Source organism: Pantherophis guttatus, chromosome 1 (assembly GCF_059756535.1).
Source record: "Pantherophis guttatus breed Tessera chromosome 1, ASM5975653v1, whole genome shotgun sequence".
In the NCBI taxonomy this organism is placed as follows: domain Eukaryota; kingdom Metazoa; phylum Chordata; class Lepidosauria; order Squamata; family Colubridae; genus Pantherophis; species Pantherophis guttatus.
The window spans coordinates 106,846,431-106,868,068 of NC_142063.1; the positions used below are offsets into that span (position 1 = coordinate 106,846,431).

Here is a 21,638-nt window from a genome sequence, read left to right on the forward strand (position 1 = left end):
CAATAATTTTTTAAATTGACAATATGGAGTTTTGGATGTGTTGAGATGCTTAAAAATGTGCGTGAATCAATAAAAGGCAATAAACAGTTAGAAACGTTGTTAGAACACACTAAACAGGAAAAAGAGAATATAAATGGGAAGCAAGAAAATAATATTGAAGGTAAAGGAATTGAAGCTAAAAAGTTAGATGATTACACTGGGATTAACAGTGGCAAAAAAAGAATGGATGGGGAGAATATTTTCCCAAAAAAATCAATCAAAGGTAAGAGAAGGAAATGGGAAAAGATTAGGTAAAAATCTGGAGCGAATTATGCGAGTAATAGACTCAAAAGTTAGAGAAAGGATTTAGGAGAAAATATATAATAAATATAAAAAAAAGAAGATGACGACAAGAGAATGGGATGAAGCGAGAAAATCATTAACAGGTGGAATTCTGGAGAGACCAAGAGAAAATGGTTAAAAGGGGAAGAATAGTGGAAAGGAGGAAGGGAAATAAGGTATATATTAGTAGATCTAAGGGAACTGTATTAACATTAGTAATTGCGAATGTAAAATGTAAATATGATGTTGCATATTGTGTATTGTAAAATGAACAGTAGATGAAATATGAAGTGGTAATTTGGTTCAATTATGAAAATAACTAAAATTAAGAGATAAAATTGAAATGTAAAAAAGCGTGATGGGGCTTTTGAAATAATATGTTGTAAATGATTAAATAAAATAATTAATTGATGTTATAATAAGAAATCAGGAATTAAGGGCGGATAGTGATATTGCTTATTATGTATTTAGAAGAGATTAAGATAAGATGTGGAAGGTCAAGTTAAAGGGTTTCAATGTAAAAATTGAATAAGATGAAGTACATTGTTTATAACCAAAAAATGTGATGGGGATTTTGAGAAATATATTTTATAAATGGAGAAATAAGATAATTAATTGAAGTAATGCTAAGAAATTAGGATTTGAAGGGCGGATAGTTATATTGTTTATGTATTATGTATTAAGAAGAGATTAAGATAAGAAAACGTAGGGAAAAAGAATATCATGGCAGAAATTAAAATACGTAAATTATATTTGGAAAAAACAAAAAAGAAGATAGGAATAGATTATAAAAATCAATATATAACTATGTTATAAATTGTATAAAATGTGACCTAGTCAATACTCTGTTCATAAAATATGCATATAAAAGAAAAATTTAATAAAACTTTTCCTCCCTCCCTCCCTCCCTCTCTCTCTCCCTCTCCCTCTCTCCATATATTGCTATATCTTGCTCAGTCTCCATGGGACAAGGAACAGGAAGTTATTCCATTTATCTAAAAAAATAATCCAAAAAAGAACATCCAGATTTTTGAAGTTAAATCAGGAGAATAATATTTGTTCAGTAGCACATTGCTGAATAGAGGACAATTTTCAAGACACTAATAAAATTAAGAAAAGGCTTGGGCAAATGAATTATTCACACAGGATAAAAATATAACAACATAATACAATAGAATCTATAGATGCTATTCAACTTGTATTATTTGTTCTTTGTCCAGTTACTAACATAGATGAACTTCCTACTCTATAATTAAAAAGCTAATGGCTTTATTTTAAATATCTAGTTGGTAAACCCATACAAATGGTGAATAATCTGAATAAAAGGTATGAACAATTACTGCTTAAATATACTTTTATTTTTTTGATTCAGTCTTGATTCTTGGCAACTGCCTGGATAAGTTCTTGTCATTTTCTTGGAAAATTTCAGAAATGGCTTGCCGTTGCCTCTTTCTTAGAGCTGAGCGAAACTTACTGGCTAAAGTCCCAGTCTATGGTAGGACTAGAATTCATAGTCACCCAGTTTCTAGCCTGATATCTTAACCACTACACTAAAGTGACTCTCCATAAGTATACTTAGGATTGTTTATACCTTTATTTAAGAGGTACATTTTATAGGGGAGAAAATAGGAAGCAGCAGTACTATGTACATTTGCCATCTTGAGTTGAACAAAATAAATAAAAGCCAACATAAAAATCTAATAACAACAATAGGTGGGCTGAAAATATATTCTCACCACAAATTTGAGACTCACAGATAAATTACCAAAATCCATTAAAAAGGGCTAAGAGGGTTACTCTAAGTAAGCCAACAATGAAGTTTGCAGTTAACTTACAGTCAGATTTGCCTCAGCATCAACTGAACTTTCATTTTGCAGGCGAGAACTTGAAATTATTAACCTAATAAATTATCCTTTTTTACATTCCAGACTTATTTTGTTCCACCACTATGTCTAACCAACAATCTACTTACCCTACTAAGCCTGGAAACAGCCAGAGATATTGATGTTTTAAATTCATCCGGATTCTTTTGTGCCAGAGTAGTGATCAAACTGGTAGCAGCTGTAACCACCCCCTGAAAAAAAAAAAAAGAAATGTTATAGTTCCCTTAAAATTTCCAGGCTTAAATCCGTCATATGTACGCTATGTTTTTATTACACACAAAGAATGCAATCAAGTTTCATATTCCATTTTATAAGCTTGGTGAGAGAGAATTTCATTTTGTGATGGTACTTAGATTTCACAGTCTGTTCAAAATACTGTCACAGTCTGGGGCAAGTGCAAATAGATATGAGTGTTACAGGATTATAAACTTGGCTGTCAAAACAAAATACTCCGCTTCACAGCTGCCCATGAAGACCATTGTGTCCTTTAACTTGACACATATGTCTCACATGGGACTTCAGGTGGTGAATCTCTGAATTCTATTAAACAACAGGGCCACCTAAAAATAGCTCTCTTTCTCTACTTCAAGTGATTTATTTTTTTTTACTCTTAACAGTAAGAAATATAAACAAGTAAGAACTTTTCATAGCATAACTCAACGTTCATCGATCAGGTATTTTCCAAAGGTATTTGAGGCTCATTAAAGATTTAACATGGCTTTTTAAAATTAGCTTATCAAGAAAAAGGGATACTGCAAAGCGAAATCTATGTAATTGCCAGCAATATTTGATCCTGTTCCTCCCCCATGTTATTCTTCCATTTGTGGGTTATCCAGCCAATTGTGGATTGGCATCAGGAGCACCTGTTTTAAATTATTCCAGACCTTCTCATGCCATGTCCAGAAGGTGGTGCTGAGGAACCATTGTTTACCTTCTAGCTTTCCTTTTATACCTTATGTTGTCAAACATCTAAGTCATTGGAATTTTGAAGTGGGGTATCATCAGTAAGCTAATAACAAACCACTCTATTGTGTTTTATCATCCAGTTCCAAATAGACAAAATTGCTTATTAAGCAATAAGCAAAAGTATCAATTTTGATACTTTTGAACCTTACCTAAGTTAAATAATGGACTAGATGAAGAAGAGCAAGCTGAAATGAAATCCAGTAAAGACAGAGGTACTATTGTTAATTATAAAACCTGAAGTTGGGACAGAGCTTCTGCCTAGTTTGAATTTGGCCTGCATTCTCCGTGAATGAGCAGTTTCTAATCTGAGAGTATTCCTTAATTCCCAGTTAATGAGTAGATTCGTAGGATTAAAAAAAATGTTTCTGCTCCACAATTCTGGCAGAACTAATACAGCCACAGTTTCTGTGGGGCAAAAATGCAAAAATAAAAACTTCTTCAAAGTATGGGCAGGACGTGGACAATCCATGTTGTTTCCTTGGAACATCTTATACTTTGGATATGATTTGGAGAAAACCTCCAACTAGGGAACGTATTCAGCTGTGCTTACCAGGTGCTGGTCATTGAGAAGGTGTACAACTCTTGATGTCCAGTCTCCCATTGGCACTAGATCAGGAGACGTTCTGTATAATCGTAGCAAGCACAGAGCTGCACTTTGCTTTACACTATCCATAGTGTCTCTGCAAGAACAAACAAAATCCTGTCAATAATTGAAAGGATCTCCCCAAACTCCCTGGGACACATTTTGTTCAACCCAGTTATATACTGGAAAGAAAAATTTCCCTCATGCTTAAGTAATTGGAAAATAATCATCTTGTTGAGCAATTGAGTCTATAAACTGGAATCTTTTGTATCAGAGTGAGAAAAAGAGATGGAAAATAATTTTAGGTTTCCTATCAATTTGTTATTGAAATAGCATATAACTTTTCCAGTTACATTAAATTTTTAGAGGCATTTTTTAGAAGACCGTGGAATAGGTTCATAGGTGCATAGTTAATCTTCTGGCATACCCATCTAAATTTGAATGAAAACAAAGCATGTTCAGCACCAGAAAAATACATTACCTGCAAAATTCCTAAATGTACTATCACAATTGGGAAATGAATGTTGCCAATAGACACATCACTTTAAAATTCACACACTACTTCAATTTATCAGATTTCTGGTATAAGATAGTTACTTGCCTCAGAGAAATTTTCTTTACCCTACAAGGCTGTACATTCCTATGTTACATTAGCTCAGTAAAATAAAAGTTTTACTTATTTTTACAGTAATTAAACAGCTAGTTCTAATAAAACATTTCAAATTTTAAAACTGCTTTACAAGGCTGCCTCTTACTGTCATAAAGATAACATAGGTTCATTATAACATGCAATTGCAAACACATTACAAGAGATTTTTCAAGATTCGCCCTTGGTGAGATAAGTGGGCATATAAATTTGATTAATAAATATATCAAATAAAAAATAAACGTCTGAAAAACATCACAGAAATACAAATGGACATTCATATAAATTTGGTGCTGCGTTTAAACTAACACTTAAGCAAGTCCGCATTGATCAGAGTTGCAAACTTTAACTATGTAATAAAGCCAATACTAAGGCAACCCTTAAAAACACAATCACTCTCAAACACTGGAAGAAGCCCTTATTCATAATAAGGTAGACATGGAGGGTTCACAAATACAACCTTTTGGAGCAAATAGGTGTTCTCTTTATCCAATGTCAACATCAAACAGATGATTTTCTAAGCATAAGCACCATCAATGGGAAGAGAAAAAGTGTTTAAATAAATACGATACTTGTTACATCTAACAGAATAAACTCTATTGCCTAATACTCAGCTTGTGCATATTACTTACCCAGCTACCAGTATTTTTGGAATTTCACCAGCAAATGCTTCGGCCATCTCTCTGCTACCCACATTGGCAATGCAGTGCAAAGCCAGTCCCATAAAAGTGGGGTTCCGGCTAGCTAAATCGTTCTTGATTGCATTGTTTATCAGGCGTATCAACTCACTGTTTGAATTCACAAGTACGGAGATGAACAAATAACCCTGGAATTAAGAGAATAATTAGTGATGAGTCAACTGGGAAATATTTAACATGTTATGTGAGGGGCTTTGAAAAATGGTTCCTGCACATGTATTGTACAAATTGCTAAAGAATCATTTTTTTAGTCCTGGTCTTGAAGCAAGATGTGTTACACTGCAGCAATTTTTCACTGTAGTTAAAAATCAATGCAAATTTCTGATGAACTAGACAGTTGGGAATGCTAAACTAGACTGAATTAGTACAGTTTTGTTACTTTTAAAGAGTCATGCTATATACCAGAAAGAACATCTGGATTATTGTCAATTTGGTCCCTGACATTCCTCAAAAAGATCACTCAGAACAGCTTTTCAGATGCATTTTGAAAAATGCTTCAGAAGGTCATAAGGAGAAAAGAACCCCATGTGTACAGGCATATAATTTAGCCCATAAACCTTTGTACTTAAGTTATACAATTTGAGGGACATGTCCAAGTCTCTTGATCATAATGCCCTTTCATGCAAGAATCAGACTGATAAAATGTTATTATGAGAAAGTTAGATAAATTTCTGTGATGAAATTACAGCTAGTTCTTGATTTACGACTGGTTGCTTAGCAACTATTTAAAGTTACAATGGCCCTACGTGGGGGGTATTTATGAACCGGATTCAAAGTTTTGGGAGTTCCTGCCCGCAGTCATGTGACCGCATTTAAGGCATTTGGCAAATGGCCTCAATATACAGCCATTTGCAGTACTATGATCGTGTGACTATACTTGTAGTTTTTGTCAAAACTACATCCATAGCAAACAATTGTTTGGCTTCATGACTGAGGATTTGCTTAATGACCATGGTGATTCACTTAATGACCATTACAAAAGAGACATAAAATTGGGTCAATCATGTGATCAACCCACTTTACAACTGTTATGGAGAGTTTCTATTATGGTCGTAACTCAATCATGCCACCTGTATCACAAATGCAAACAAAATTTTTAAAAATTTTAAGGTTTGGCCAATTTACAGGTTTCCTTTGTGAATTTGTTTAATTACAGGCAGGAAAAACGTGAAGTAACCGGTCAAATGGTGACGGGATGACTAGCATTGATAGCCTTCATTTAATTTATATCTTATTGACTTTTCACAAGAATTGCCATGAACTATTTTTAACTTAAAAAAAAAATACCAGAGAGACAGTGAGATAAACAATGTTTACCTGTTTGGGCTTCAACTGAAAAGAAGTTAGAACCTATACTTGTATTTCTCTCAGCATGTTCCAGCAATTATGTAGCAAGCATTCTGTATGTGTAAAACTGCTCTATAATCATTTGCTTCTTGGTATATTATAAATGCAGAATAGTTTACATATGCCTTTTCTGTTTTGATGCCAAGGGCAAACTTTTCTAAGAAATCAAACTAGACCTAAATCCTCTGCATCTATCTACTTTCGAATTATATATTATATTATATAACATATTATATTAATTATATTACATGGCACTCACTGAGTACTCCACAGCAGCTAAGAAGAAAATCTAGTCATTATGTTGCTATAATTGTCTAGTGAATTATAATATCATGAGTGGCTAGAATTAGCATGGTATAACAGAAGGTGATGACCACTTAACATCCCATTTCAATCTAGGCTTTTCTGCAACAGCTGTACTGATCAAATGTGAACAATTTACATATAACCCACAGCCATAGGAAATTCTTGATGCAATTTCAGAATTCCATATAAATTTCAATTTATATCTCTGATAAATGCTGTCCCTTACTCCGAATCAGTTGCTTAAAAAGAAGAAAACGGTATAGAGAAGGGAGGTGTCGGAGAATAAGTACCCCTCCAGTTCAGCTAGATATAGGTAGTCCTCGACTTACGATCACAATTGAACCCAAAATTTCTGTTGCTAAGTGAGACATTGGGTATGTAAATTTTGCCCCATTTTACAACCTTTCTTGCTTGTTAAGTGAATCACTGCAGTTGTTAAGTTAATGACACAGTTGTTAAATGAACCTGACTTCCTCACTGACTCTGCTTGTCAAAAGAATGCAAAAGGTGATCGTAGGACCCCAGGACACTGCAATTGTCATAAATATGAACCAGTTGCCACGTCTCCAAATTTTGATCACATAATGTCAGGGATGCCCCAATGGTTTTAAGTGTGAAAAACGATCATAAGTCACTTTTTTTCAATGCCGTTGTAACTTTGAATGGTCACTAAATGAACTGTTGTAAATCAAGGATTACCTTTTACTTCAAAATGAAATTTTTTTTTAATCAAGTTTTATTTTTTCTTTCACACACACACATATTTTATGAACAGAGTATTGACCATATCATATCTTATACAACTTATCATATCCAATTTCATTTTACATAGTTACCATTTTTGCCAAAATATTCTTTTTCCGTACTATTTTTATCTTATCTTAATACTTCTATATTTATTATATAAACAGCATCACCATCCGCAAAATGAAATTTCTAAGTACAGGAGAATGTCATTAGCACACTTCAATGGGCAACCAACAGCTATACATGAAAGGAGGTATAGGAAATTCCTATTGGAAGATATGGTTTGTCCAGGTAGGATAAAAGACCTTATAAAAATATATACAGAGTGAAGCAAATGTCAGGTCCCATAGGCCAATGACAATACTGTATGTTTTATTGATTTAATTACTTTTTTTAGATAAAAAGTTATTGTACTTAAGATTGTTCAAAGGTTATATATCAAATGAATAAGGAAATGTTTAGAAGAGAATGGCAACTAATTCAAACTTTTAACGTAATTTAAATTTTTAAAAAGTATTAATGAGGCCTAACTTTTGGTACAATTCATTAATAGCTAAAGGCCTTCGATTTTATTTTTTTGCCAGTATCTATTGCCAGAAAAGCATGATGTTACTGCATTAAATATTTCTAAGTAGTGTTATAAGGCCTGCAGAATACATAATGACCGCTTAGAATAAATTTAACTGAATAAACCAATATCTATTTAGCAATTTTACCATTTCTTTCTTTGTATACTTTTGTGTCTGTGATCACAATAATAAGCTTGAAAACCATCTAGCCTTTAGTTTTGATTTCATTCCCGGTTTGCTTCAACCCCACCAAGCATGCGGCCCTCTGCAGATTATGCCTGAAGGATTATGAACATTATTTTTAAAAAATGTACGCTTCAGTACAGATTTTAGACTGCAGGATGACTCAATGTGCTCAGCCAGTAATGACTCTACAGAGCTCTAATATGGAAAAAAACAAACACATATGTGTACAAAAGATCAGTATCTGCTTGTTTTTCTAAGACGTTTGCATGTTATAAGCAACAATGTTTATGATTTTTTTAAAAAAAAACTAATATTTTTGTTCAAAATTCATTCTAAACAGATTTTTAGAAGAAAGCTTTCATTAAATTAATTAGTTTATGATCCTAAACTGTTACGTCAACAGTGAAATTACTGCTGCAGGCAAGCAGAAGCCTTTGTATTCTGTATGCTTACAGTGATTGTATTCTTACAGTGTTGACAGCTATTTATTAAGTAGTTCCCTTACCAATATATCTATCAGTACAGTACTTCTAAACCTTCTTACAACAGCACTGGATCTAATGCATAGAAAATTGAATTAATACAGATTGCTCATTTTTATTTTCTTACTTGCTGCTTCATTAGCTACTCATTTAACATAAATCTGTCTTCCAGATTTCTCATTTTCTTTATCTTTGCAAGTATTTTTTTACCGCACTTTCGTTATGAAAACTTTTATATGAACCACATTTGATATAACAGTAATTTATTACTACAGCATGCTGCAATGTGGATCATTTCAGATGTACGGACAAATAATTAATTACATTTATATAGCCACCCATCTCACGAGGAAAGACTCTGGTAGTGTATAATAATAATCAATTTAAAACAATACGTATATAAAAAGAGGGTTTTCAATGTATAAAAATCAACATTAAAAATAGAGGTTAATTAAAAGTAACATATATACAATTTAGATTGGGAAATTCTGGGGTTCCAGCCCTAAAATAACATTTAAAAGTCTGAGCATGCCAGATTGGAAAATACTGTCCCCCATGGAAGCCCAGCAGGTAAACAAGGTAACTATAATTTTGCTATGCAGGTATGAGACATTACTTACAATTTGTTTCTCTGTATATTTGTTTGAACTCAGGAGATTCACAGCCTCCATGTGGCCGAAATCAATATCATGTCCCAGAAGAAAAATGAAAAGCAGCTTGCAGACATATTTTTTCTTGCTGTAACCATCCAGGGCTTTATCACCTAATGAGTAATTAAATAGAAGCCATAAACACTTAAACCAAACACAAATGCTGGATGCCTTTTTAAATATATTGATTAGACATTCCATCATGTCTTCTCATAGTATTGAACCAGCTCCACAAAGTATACCCTGTAAAAATTGCAGCTACATCCTAATAAGCCTGCTGAATTCCTGTCAGAGAATGAACTATAATTTCAATAATGGCAATAGATCATAATTTATAGATTACTAAGTGACAATTCTGTAGGGGGAGAAAACATTTTAAGACAGTTTATTTATATTTACTTGAAATTAACCAGATAAGAAATAAACTTAATCAGCAGGGAACCAAGCTAATTTCCATAAATTTTTTCCATAAAATTGATTGAAAGTTGAATTTGGTTAAAAATTAAGTTGTATTTACATATACATAAATACAACACTTTCTTTAACTAGCACATACTGAATATCAAACTCAAAAGTCATTTTGTACATTACATAAGAAACAGGCTTTCATGGAACCACTATTAAAACAAATACTGAATTCTTATGTATTACAGGACTTGCCATCCTTAGAGAAAAGCATATTTGTGAAATGCATTTGATATCATTTTTCCTTGTATTACTTATGAACGCATCATTTCAATTTATATCCTGGATCAATCAGCTGTCAATGTTACAACTCTATATGTTACCCAGAACCACATCAATATACTGTTAACATTACGAACTAAGGTTGTAAAAGTGAAGAGCATTTATCAAGGAAGCTTGGCAATATACATGGATGTCATTCGGACTAGAGAACTATTGCTGGATAGTAGTAAAGAGACGGAAGGTGGTTAAGACTGATGAAGTGGAACTCCCAGCACTAATCATAGTAGCGCACAAAAAGGGCATAAACAATAGGGCCTAGGACCGTGATGGCAAACCTATGGCACACGTGCCTGAAGTGGCACATGGAGCCATGTTGACTGGCACATGCAGCGTTGCCCGCTCTTACGGGTTTCTGGCATGCATGTGACAATCAGTCAGCCTTTTTGCATGTGGCAGTGCTGGAAACTAGAAGAACTGGTCTTCCATTTTCCTGCGTGAACATGCGCACTGGTCAGCTGATTGTTGCGTGCGCATATGCACCAGAAAATCAGAAGAGTAGCTGGCTGAAACCGGAAGTTCAGTAGCTGAATCCGGAAGTTCATTTTTGGGTGGGCACATGCACCCTGGGCAGCTCCTCTTCCGTGGCCAACTTGCCACAGCCAACTCGCTGTAGGGCAGGGGTGTCAAATTCACGTCGTCACAGTGGCGTCACATGTTGTATCGGGACTTTTTCTCCATTTGCTAAACTGGGCGTGGACATAGGCATGACCAGCTTGTGACGCATCCAGCCCACGAGCCAGGAGTTTGACAGCCCTCCTGTAAGATAACTCATCGCAAGACAAGTCAATGTTGTATTAATCGTTTCAGTTACTTTTATCATTCACAACCACGCTTTTGCCAAAATTATTGGAACTCTTATCCTATTTCTGGATTGACTTTATTTTTCTATATTTCTATATTTGTTGAATTGTCCAATGGCGAGTTATCCCACAGCAAGTTGGCCGTGGAGAGTTGGCCGATTCCGTGAATAATAAAGATGTTCCTTGCTTAACAACAACCATCATTGAGACCAGAAACTCTTTCACTAAGTGACATGGTCATTAAGAGGAAAATCATCTGACCACACCAGACTGATGTTGCTTCTGCTGGAGTTGTTAAGCAAATCTCTTGTGGTCATTACACAAGACAGCATGTTATTGAGGCTTGCATTAATTCTTGACTGTCTGCTTATTGGAAGCTGGCTATGAAATGTGCAAATGGCAATCATGCAATCACAGGATGCTATGACAGTTATAAGCACCCCCTGGCTGCGAAGTCCCTAAATGTTAATTACGTAGCCAGGGAATGCTAAATTTACTATTTTGACACTGTTGTAACTACAAACGGTTGCTAAGCAGGACAACCAGTAAGCGAGGTGTTCTTGTAGTTGTTAAGAGATCATAAAGATCATCATAAAGATCATCAAGATCAGAAGAGGCTGGCCTAAAGGTGCTTTAATCTATTCATCTAGAAAAAAATGCATTGAACTATTAATCTGGACAAAAAAGTATGATTCAGTCTAATGAATGCAGATCGACAGCACAAGTAGCCATCTTAGATTTCTTCACATCTTACATAGAGCTTCAAAAATGGCTGTTCTATTTATACAAAAATGGCACTGTTAGTAATTCAGTTACCTACAAATAGGAACAAGTTTGCCTCTTGGCATTATTTTCCTTGAAGAGACATAATGGATTCTAAATCACATTTGGCTTTTTGCATGAACAAGCATCTGGCGATGTGGAAAGCAACTGGTAAGACAGTATAGACAAGGCCTAAAAATATTCATTCTCCTTGGCAACTGCCAGTCTCTAGGCTACAACATGGCTGATATCAAGCCAAGAAATCACAAACTGGCCTGTATCAATAGAAAAAAAAGTGATTTTTAAAGTAAGGTATTCATTGTTCAAGCTACCTTCATAATTATTTTTTAGCTTCCCTTCTGTCAGGGGATATTGTCAAGGTGGCTGAACTGTATTTATAAAGAACTCTGGATAAAACAGATTATCGGGACCTTTTCAGTCAAGATTTAGGACTGGATGGGAGAACAAAACAACATTTTGTTGACATTTAGTATGGGATAGGTGGAGTGCAAATATCCTGGTCAGACACCTCTCAGCAGTCTTTGATACTCCTGGAGCTGTTGTGAAGCTTGGGAGCAGGAAGCAGTATTCTTCAGTGACTTTCCTCCTTTCTTGGTGATGATTACATTGGACATTGATGGGTGGAGATGGAGACGCCCTCTTGGGGATAAAACATGCTAGAAATGTATGGTTCTAACCCTTGCTTTAGCAGGGAAGATTTGAGTGGTTGAAATGGACCTCAGCTGAACACCTAGACTAATAGTACTATATGATCTTTCTTCTCTTTTATAATCTTGTTTATTGCAACAACTCTGGTCTAAACACACAAAATTTTAGGAGCTAGGGCTAAAATCTATGTAGGGGGAAAAGGGAATGGCCTTGAAGGACCGAAAGAATAACTATTGAAAATGGTCAGATAAGAGAGGCCAAGAAAGTAACTTGAAAAAAATCTCTCAGCAAACCTTTGTCATAGTTGGTAGGAAACATACTCGTATTTGCAAGATTCTGTTACAATAGCTGTTATAATCAAAGTAGTACTGATCTACATGGTATTGGTGTCTTAACCTGGCCTACCATGTATATGTAATGATGTCAAGATATAAATTTAATGACTAAAAGATTAAAAGACTAAAATATATATCAGAAAATATTACTTAATGTCACTAGATTGTTGTAGGTGTATAGGAAAATAGGAATTCATAGGTTAGTGATATTATATTCCAAGGGCTGGTAATTTTTGCTTCTTTTTCATAGGGGATAATATTTTGCAAAACTGTAGGGCTGACATTGTATTATGACTAATACGCATATCTACATCTTTCATCTTGTAAGTATCATGGTCTTTCATTTGAAACATCATAATTGAGATTACATCCTGAAGTAGCTAAGGATAATATAATAGAAAATTAATAACGATGCTCTTCAAGCAGACAAGATACACAAGTGAACTGAAAGGCAGGGTATCTTTGGACATTCTGAGTGTGTCAGCATACCATATGAACCCGCTAATTGATGGGATACAAGCTACAATAAATTGGCTTGCAAAAAATATTTAAATTAGACACCCTAGTTTGTACAGAGTAATGTGAACATATTTAGGTAAAACTGGCCTTTGACTATTTATTTTATTTTATTTTATTTTTGAATTTGTATACCGCCCTTCTCCCTGAGGACTCAGGGCGGTGAACAGCCAGATAAAAACACCAGATACAAATATTAAAACACATTTAAAAATATATATAGATTTGGCCCCGTTAATTAAAAACGATCAGCAAAACAGAACAATTGATAAAACCCTTAAAAAGAAATTAAGCCAGCCCGGCTTGTTGAAAAAAGAAAGTTTTAAGGGCACGGCGGAAGGCACTGAGGTCATGGATTCTCCTTATCTCAGGGGGCAACTGATTCCAGAGGGTAGGTGCCCCCACAGAGAAGGCCCTCCCCCTGGGGGTCACCAGCCTGCATTGTTTGGCTGATGGCACCCCGAGGAGGCCCTCTCTGTGGGAGCGCACGGGTCGGTGGGAGGTCGTCGGTGGCAGTAGGCGGTCTCGAAGATAGCTAGGCCCTATGCCATGGAGCGCTTTAAAGGTGATAACCAACACCTTGAAGCGCACCCGGAAGACCACCGGGAGCCAGTGCAGTTCACGCAGGAGCGGTGTTACATGGGAGCGCCACGCTGCTCCCGTCACTACCCGCGCTGCTGCGTTCTGGACCAGTTGGAGCCTCCGGGTGCTCCTCAAAGGGAGCCCCATGTAGAGAGCATTGCAGTAATCAAGGCGAGAGGTCACGAGGGCATGAGTGACTGTGCACAAGGAATCCCGATCAAGAAAGGGCCGCAACTGGCGGATCAGGCGAACCTGATAAAAGGTCCCCCTGGTTACAGCCGTCAGATGTTCCTCCAAGGACAGCTGTGTATCCAGGAGGACTCCCAGATTGCGAGCCCTCTCTGTGGGGGCCAAAGACTCGCCCCCAATAGTCAGTGATGGAGTCAACTGACTATATCGGGATGCCGGGAACCACAGCCACTCAGTCTTGGAAGGGTTGAGCCTGAGCCTGTTCCTCCCCATCCAGATCCGTACAGCCTCCAGGCACTGGGACATCACTTCAAGGGCATCGTTGGGGTGGCCTGGGGTGGAAATGTACAGCTGAGTATCATCAGCGTACTGATGGTATCTCACCCCAAAGCCACGGATGATCTCGCCCAGCGGCTTCACATAAATGTTGAACAGGAGGGGCGAGAGGACCGACCCCTGAGGCACTCCACATATAAGAGGCCTCGAGGTCGACCTCTGCCCCCCTGCCAACACGAACTGCGACCGGTCGGAGAGAAAGGAGGAGAACCACCGTAACACGGTGCCCCCCATCCCCAACTCTTCCAACCGGTGCAGCATGATACCATGGTCGATGGTATCAAAAGCCGCTGAGAGGTCTAACAGGACCAGAACAGAGGAGCAACCCCTGTCCCGAGCCCTCCAGAGATCATCAACCAATGCGACCAATGCCGTTTCCGTGCTGTGCCCAGGCCTGAAACCAGACTGGAACGGATCCAGATAGGATGTTTCCTCCAGGAATTGCGGGAACTGTCGCGCGACCACACTCTCAACAACCTTCGCCAGGAAGCGAAGGTTGGAGACAGGACGGTAGTTGGCCAATATTGCTGGATCCAGGGACGGCTTCTTGAGGAGAGGCCTCACCACCGCCTCCTTCAAGGCCGCGGGGAAGTAACCCTCACTCAACGAAGCGTTGATAATACCCTGGAGCCAGCCTCGTGTAACCTCCCGGGAGGCCAGTACCAACCAGGAGGGACACGGGTCCAGTAAACATGTGGCCGCACTAAGTCTCCCCAAGATCCTGTCCACATCATCGGGAGTCACAGCATCAAACTCCTCCCAGATAACATTCTCAGGACTATTCCTCGTCACCCTGCCCTGATCTACCCAGTCAGAGTCCAAGTCCCCCCGGATCTGAGCGATTTTGTCATGCAGGTATTGTCCGAAATCCTCCGCCCTGCCTTCCAATGGATCCTCCCGCGCTCCCAGATGGAGCAGGGAGCGGGTTACCCTGAACAGGGCGGCCGGACGATTCCCTGATGACGCAATAGAGGCGGAAAAGTAATTAAACTTTGCCGTCTTTATCGCCACTAGGTAGGTCTTAATATGCGACCTTACCAGTGTTCGGTCAGATTCAGCGCGACTGGCCCTCCAACCGCTCTCTAGGCGTCTTTTCCGGCGTTTCATCTCCCTCAGCTCCTCGGTGAACCGCGAGGGATCGACACCGGGTCAGAGGCCGCAAAGGCACGACTCGATCCAAGGCCCCACCAGCCGCCCGGTCCCAGGCAGCTACTAGGTCCTCGGCCGAGTCGTGTGCCAGATCATCAGGAATTGGCCCAAGCTCCGTCTGGAACCTATCAGGATCCATCAGGCGCCTGGGGCGGACCCATCTAATTGGGTCCGCCTCCCTGCGGCGGGGTGTAGCGGTACGAAGGTCCAGACGAAGGAGTGAGTGATCTGACCATGACAAGGGTTCCATATCTATATCCCCTATAACAAGATCACTCAACCACTGGCCAGAGACAAAAATCAAGTCTAGAGTGTGTCCCCCCCCGTGAGTGGGGCCATGAACTAACTGGGTCAGGTCCATGGCCGTCATGGAAGCCATGAACTCCCGAGCCATCCCAGACGTTTCACCAACGGATGGCAAGTTGAAATCACCCATGACCATAAGCCTGGGTGTATCAACTGCCACCGCGGCTATCACGTCGAGTAGCTCAGGCAGGGCTGCTGCCACGCGGCAGGGAGCCAGGTACGCAAGCAGCAAGCCCATCTGAACCCCATGACCCCATCTCACGAAGAGGGACTCACATCCGACAATCTGAGGCACAGTGGTCTCCCTCGAACCAAGACCTTCTTTAATAATAACCGCCACCCCCCCGCCCCTCCCCTGGGCTCTCGGTTGATGGTATGCTCTGAAACCTGGTGGGCACATCTCGACCAGAGGGACACCTCCCTCCGGTCCCAACCAGGTCTCCGTAATACCTGCCAGGTCCGCTCCCCCCTCCTGGATAAGATCGTGAATGAGGGGGGCCTTATTTACCACAGACCTAGCGTTGCACAGCATCAATCGCAGGCCCAGGTCCTGAGTATCTAAGCCACCTAGTATCCGAGGGGAGCCTTGGGGGCCGGGGCGCGCAATTGCTCTCAGACAGCGAGTGCGCGTCCCCAACACATGATGTGGCCCCCTGCTCCCGCCATATCTGCCCCTCCCAGCCACCGTGCAGATGGTATTTCCCTCCGCCCCCTCCCCATTCCCTCGTGCAATGTCCTCCAAACCGTTACCCAGTGCCGGGCTCGGCTCTGACCTTGGTGGATTACCCCCCCCATCCCCTTTGGTCGTCCTCCCGGTTCCCCTTAAAAAATTATTAAAAACCCTAATTAAAAAACCCCTTAATCCCCGCTTTGAAACATGCCACCTCTCAGGGCTCCAAAGCCCGTCCTTAAGGTAGGCCTTTGATAACGTGGAAGGCCATCGCCGCGAGAGGGGGGCATCTCGCAGCGCAAGCAGGTCTGTCGTGGTATAAGCCATACATAGATGGACTATAACTGTGGTACATAGCCAAAATCTGCCACAACTAACCAGCCTATCCTACACTTTCTCCATCTCATTAAAAAGCATTCTGTGAGGTAGAGGTCAGGATTTATGGCTCCATCTGGTGAAAACAAAGAACAGTATTTGGTTTGACAGATTTATACGGTACATTTGTACAGAAGCTCAACGTAGCAGAGATGGTAATCCCTCCTATTATTTTCCCTCATGAAGAACCCTGAGGTAAGTTGTGGTGAGAAAGAGTAATGTCACCCGATGAGCTTCCATGAATAAGAACAGAGCAGGGCTGAAGTCTTCCCAAGACAAGTCTAAATCTTACCCTCTACTGTACACTAGTCTTCATGTATATATTCAATATCTTGTAGAAGATTGTGACTTAGAATGTACAATATGAATGAACAAATCAATGAATGAATGAATGAATGAATGAATGAATGAATGAATGAATGAATGAAAAGTACTATATATGTTGTGTGCCTATAAAATTAAGGTACGGATGTTACAGATCTGAATGCAGATAGCATGATCCTATGGAATAGAAAAGATAAGTATATGTAATGATGTCAAGATATAAATTTAATGACTAAAAGATTAAAAGACTAAAATATATATCAGAAAATATTAATTAATGTCACTAGATTGTTGTAGGTGTATAGGAAAATAGGAATTCATAGATTAGTGATATTATATTCCAAGGGCTGGTAATTTTTGCTTCTTTTTCATAGGGGATAATATTTTGCAAAACATTGCTAGCTTGAACCATTCTTTAGAATTCAGAACTTTAACACATTCTTTCATTATCAGGAAAATGGTAAACAAACGAATAGTCCATCAAACAATTGATAATAAGATAATTATTTAGTTCCCACCCTATCAAACTTAAGAAATAAATTGGATCTGAATGGAAAATAACTAGTTGCCAATATCTGTCACACATCTCTTTTCCTTTTCAATACCTCTGATTAAAAAAAAAAAAAAGTGAGGATCTTGTTTTCTTTTGCCGAAAGTTTGAACATAGGGGTGAAGTTTGGGAAACACCGTGTAATGTTCTGAATAAATGCAACTGAGAGAGGAAATTATTTTGTTATCTGACCTGAATAGATGAATGAGAATAAGATGAGGGAGTACATAAAAAGTGATTGGGAAACAGGGAAATTTGAAAAAGAAACTTTCTGGAATTATGAAGTGAGAAAGGCTCTAAATGAGAGAAAATTGTTGCATGAGACAGAGAATTAAAAGGGAGAGCATGAGAGATTGAATATCATGTACATACAGAGAAAATGTTAATTGCTGCATGAATAGATGGTGTGACTGGAGAAAGGTTGAAACAGGATGTAATTTTCTTATAGTACGACTGCATTACTTGCTTAATGCAAGGGTATGAAAATAAAATTTGTTCCTAAATACTAGAAGAATAATCTTATTATTTTGCTATATAAAGGGAAAGGCAGTAAGAATGAAGGCAAAGTCAGCTGGAGTATTATTACACTTGTTCAAGTGTGCCTGAAAAAGGTGTTAATAGAATTTTGATCAGCATTTGGGAAGTTGCAGGGCAGTGCAGCTGTACAATAGGCAGGGAGTGTGCAGACCAGAGTTGCTCTTCTACATGAAAAATATGTAAGTGGCAGAAAATAGGGTTATGGCATGATACATTTACTGACAGAGTAAGTGCCCGAAAAAATGAATAGGCTTGAATTATGGAATGTTTTGCATGAATGTTGAGTTGAAGGCTTGTTGCTAAATGTGATTAAGAGTAAAGCATATGTAAGAATGAATGGAATGGTTAATGAAGACCCATCAGGATGGTGTAAGAATTGAAAGATATGGAGAGGAATAGTGAATAATGTTGGTATATTTTTAGCTTTGCTTTGTTCTCTCATGCTATTATCATCATCATCATCATCATCATCATCATCATCTCTTTTTCATTAAACATGAGACTCAGTGAATAAAAGATAATAATAATAATAATAATAATAATAATAATAATAATAATAATAATAATAATAATAATAATAATAATCCACCTTACTCGGAACAGCTTACATTCTCCGACGATACCTTAACAGTTCCTAAGTCCTTGGTTAGGACTTGAGCTGCTGAGCTATTTATTTATTTATTTATTTATTTATTTATTTATTTATTTATTCATTCATTCATTCATTCATTCATTCATTCAATTTTTATACCGCCCTTCTCCCGAAGGACACAGGGCGATGAACAGATTAAGATTTCATATACATATAATATATATATATATATATATATATATGTATTTTATAAACAGTAAATAATAAATTGAGTCAACTTGGTGTATCTGCTAAGATCTTGGCATAGAATTTAGATGTTTATGCTAGCCCTGCTTGTTGAAACAGAAAGGTCTTCAGGGCACGTCAGAAAGTGCGAAGATCTGGGATTATTCGTATTCCAGGGGGTATTTTGTTCCAAAGAGTAGGTGCCCCCACAGAGAAAGCTCTCTCCCTTGGAACTACTTGACAACATTGTTTTAATGATGGTACTATGAGTAGGCCTATTCTGTGAGAGCGTATTGGTTGGTGGGAGGTTATCGGTTGCAGCAGGTGGTCTCGTAAGTACTTAGGTCCTAAGGCATGGAGCACTTTAAAGGTAAGAACCAACACCTTGAAGCGCACTCGGAAGGCCACTGGAAGGCAGTGCAGCTCGCGTAGAAGAGGTGTTACATGTGAGCGCCATGTTGCTCCCATAATTACTCACGCGGCCGCATTCTGGACCAGTTGGAGCTTCCGGGTGCACTTCAAGGGCAGCCCCATGTAGAGAGCATTGCAGTAGTCAAGTCGGGAAATGATGAGGGCTTGAGTGACTGTGCGTAATGAGTCCCAGTCTAGAAAGGGACGCAATTAACCTAATGAATCTCACTAAAGATTAAATAATAATAATAATAATAATAATAATAATAATAATAATAATAATAATAATAATAATAATAAGGGCAGCAACCCGTATCAACCATTAGCATCAGTCAATGGTAGTTGTGATGCATTTTTGAATGTTCAGTTGACTGAGTTTCATGTTTAATGAATAAAGCAAATAATAGTAATAGTAGTAATAATAATAATAAGTAGTAGTAGTAGTAGTAGTAGTAGTAGTAGTAGTAGTAGTAGTTATATATTCCTTTTCTGTGATTTGGATAATGCTGCTTCACCAAAAGGTGACATTATGATGGATACATACATACACACAAACATAAATACACACACACACACATAGTATATATGAAGAGTCGTTGGACTGAGGTAGAGTCCTCCCTTTTTATGACCCTTTAATCCCTATTTGGGGTAGAATCAGGGTGACTAGATAGAGCTGAGAGTTTATTGGCCAGATGCCCTTCCTAATGCCTATGTGGAGTTTACAGCAGATACTTTTTCTTTATGCCCTAAGAGACAGAAATCTGCCATTACCTAGAATTGGATTCTCAACCTTTCAAGTGGGAGGTGAGCATCTTCACCTCTAGGCCATCATGCCACTCTGGACTGTGGCAGAGTGCTTTTAAGAATTTATTATTTACCCTTAAAACAAATTTATTAGTTAAATAATCTGGTTGAATAGGCTGCTTAATGTCTTTGTCATACCAATTATATATATTTCAAGTATCCAGATGTAAAACTGCAGTTTATTTATGGGAAATTATGACTATCAACTCTTCCTTCTCTATTCCTAGAGTTCTGAACCTCTGCCCATTAAAATCAGTGCAGAAGAAACAGGAAGTCAGAATACAAATCAGCATTTTCAGCACAATGAGTGCGTCAAAAAGGAGATTTCCTTTCCTTGGGCTTTCATTTAGCTGATTTGATAGCATTGTTTTTGCATTCTTAAAAGACAAAAACCTAGATATGTTTCTTTCAATAATGATTTGTTTAAAGCCTTACAATAAAATACACTCAAATATTTTCCATTAATGATATGGAGGAAGAACATGCATGTTATAAAATTAAATATACTGTATGTATATCGATCTTTAGTGGAATTCAAGAATTAACAAGCGAGATACTTTGAAGACTGAAATAAAAATATACATAACCACAACTCAGTTATATGTATCATGAAGTCAACCACATTAGCATAAATGAAATTATTCTATCAATTAGATAGAGGGTATGTTAAAGACAAATTCTTTAGTATTAACTAAGTTCACCATTTTACTGTTTAAGATGCTGCTTTTTTTAAAAGAATCTAATGGAAAATGCAAATATGATAAACCACAATATACATTTATATTGATATATGTATTCCATGAAGAGTCCTTTGTGGTAAAGTAAGGGTAGTTGAGTTTAATATATAAAGCAAACCAATAGTAAGTAGCCTATTAATGAATCTGATATCAGTGGTAAGGCAGAAGGAAAACTTCATTGCAAAGATAAGTACATAATAACCAAAAAAGATATGTTTAAAGGGCCAGCAAAAATACCTTTCATTAAATAGTCAGATATCTATCTGAGCTCAGTTCAAAATGCTATTTTTTATGTTAAAAATCCTGTCAGAAACCCTATTATCTCTAGGAAAACTTCCTACTGAAGAATTGTATCTCCAGCTCTGCTGAAATTAATAGCTCCTGGATTTTTTAGAATTAATTAATTCTAATTTGTTCTGACAGCCCAACTCCAATTGATCTCCAAGAGATGCAGGGTCTGTTGAAACTCTGGAATGCCTTCTCAGTAAACAGCAACATGAGTCTGTTGCATATCCAAAAGTTACTCTTTTACATCGGGCCACCAGGATTAAACTGAGACTGTCAAATATTTTCTATCATATGGATATGAAAACACCTATCTGCCTTGGAAAGAACTGGGAAATGAAGTACCGATAACT

The 21,638-nt window shown here is 37.9% G+C and overlaps 1 protein-coding gene across 2 annotated transcripts in view; it reads right to left on the reverse strand.

The window, feature by feature from the left end:
• AP2A2 (adaptor related protein complex 2 subunit alpha 2) overlaps positions 1–21,638 on the reverse strand; it is a 64,196-nt gene that overhangs the window by 26,861 nt on the left and 15,697 nt on the right. For both annotated transcript variants that reach the window (XM_034416843.3, XM_034416842.3), the window contains exons 3-6: positions 9,355–9,497; positions 5,032–5,225; positions 3,721–3,850; positions 2,294–2,395 (exon numbers count right to left, since the gene is read on the reverse strand). In XM_034416843.3, coding sequence (XP_034272734.1) covers positions 2,294–2,395; positions 3,721–3,850; positions 5,032–5,225; positions 9,355–9,497 — 569 coding nt within the window. The remainder of the gene's footprint in view (positions 1–2,293; positions 2,396–3,720; positions 3,851–5,031; positions 5,226–9,354; positions 9,498–21,638) is intronic.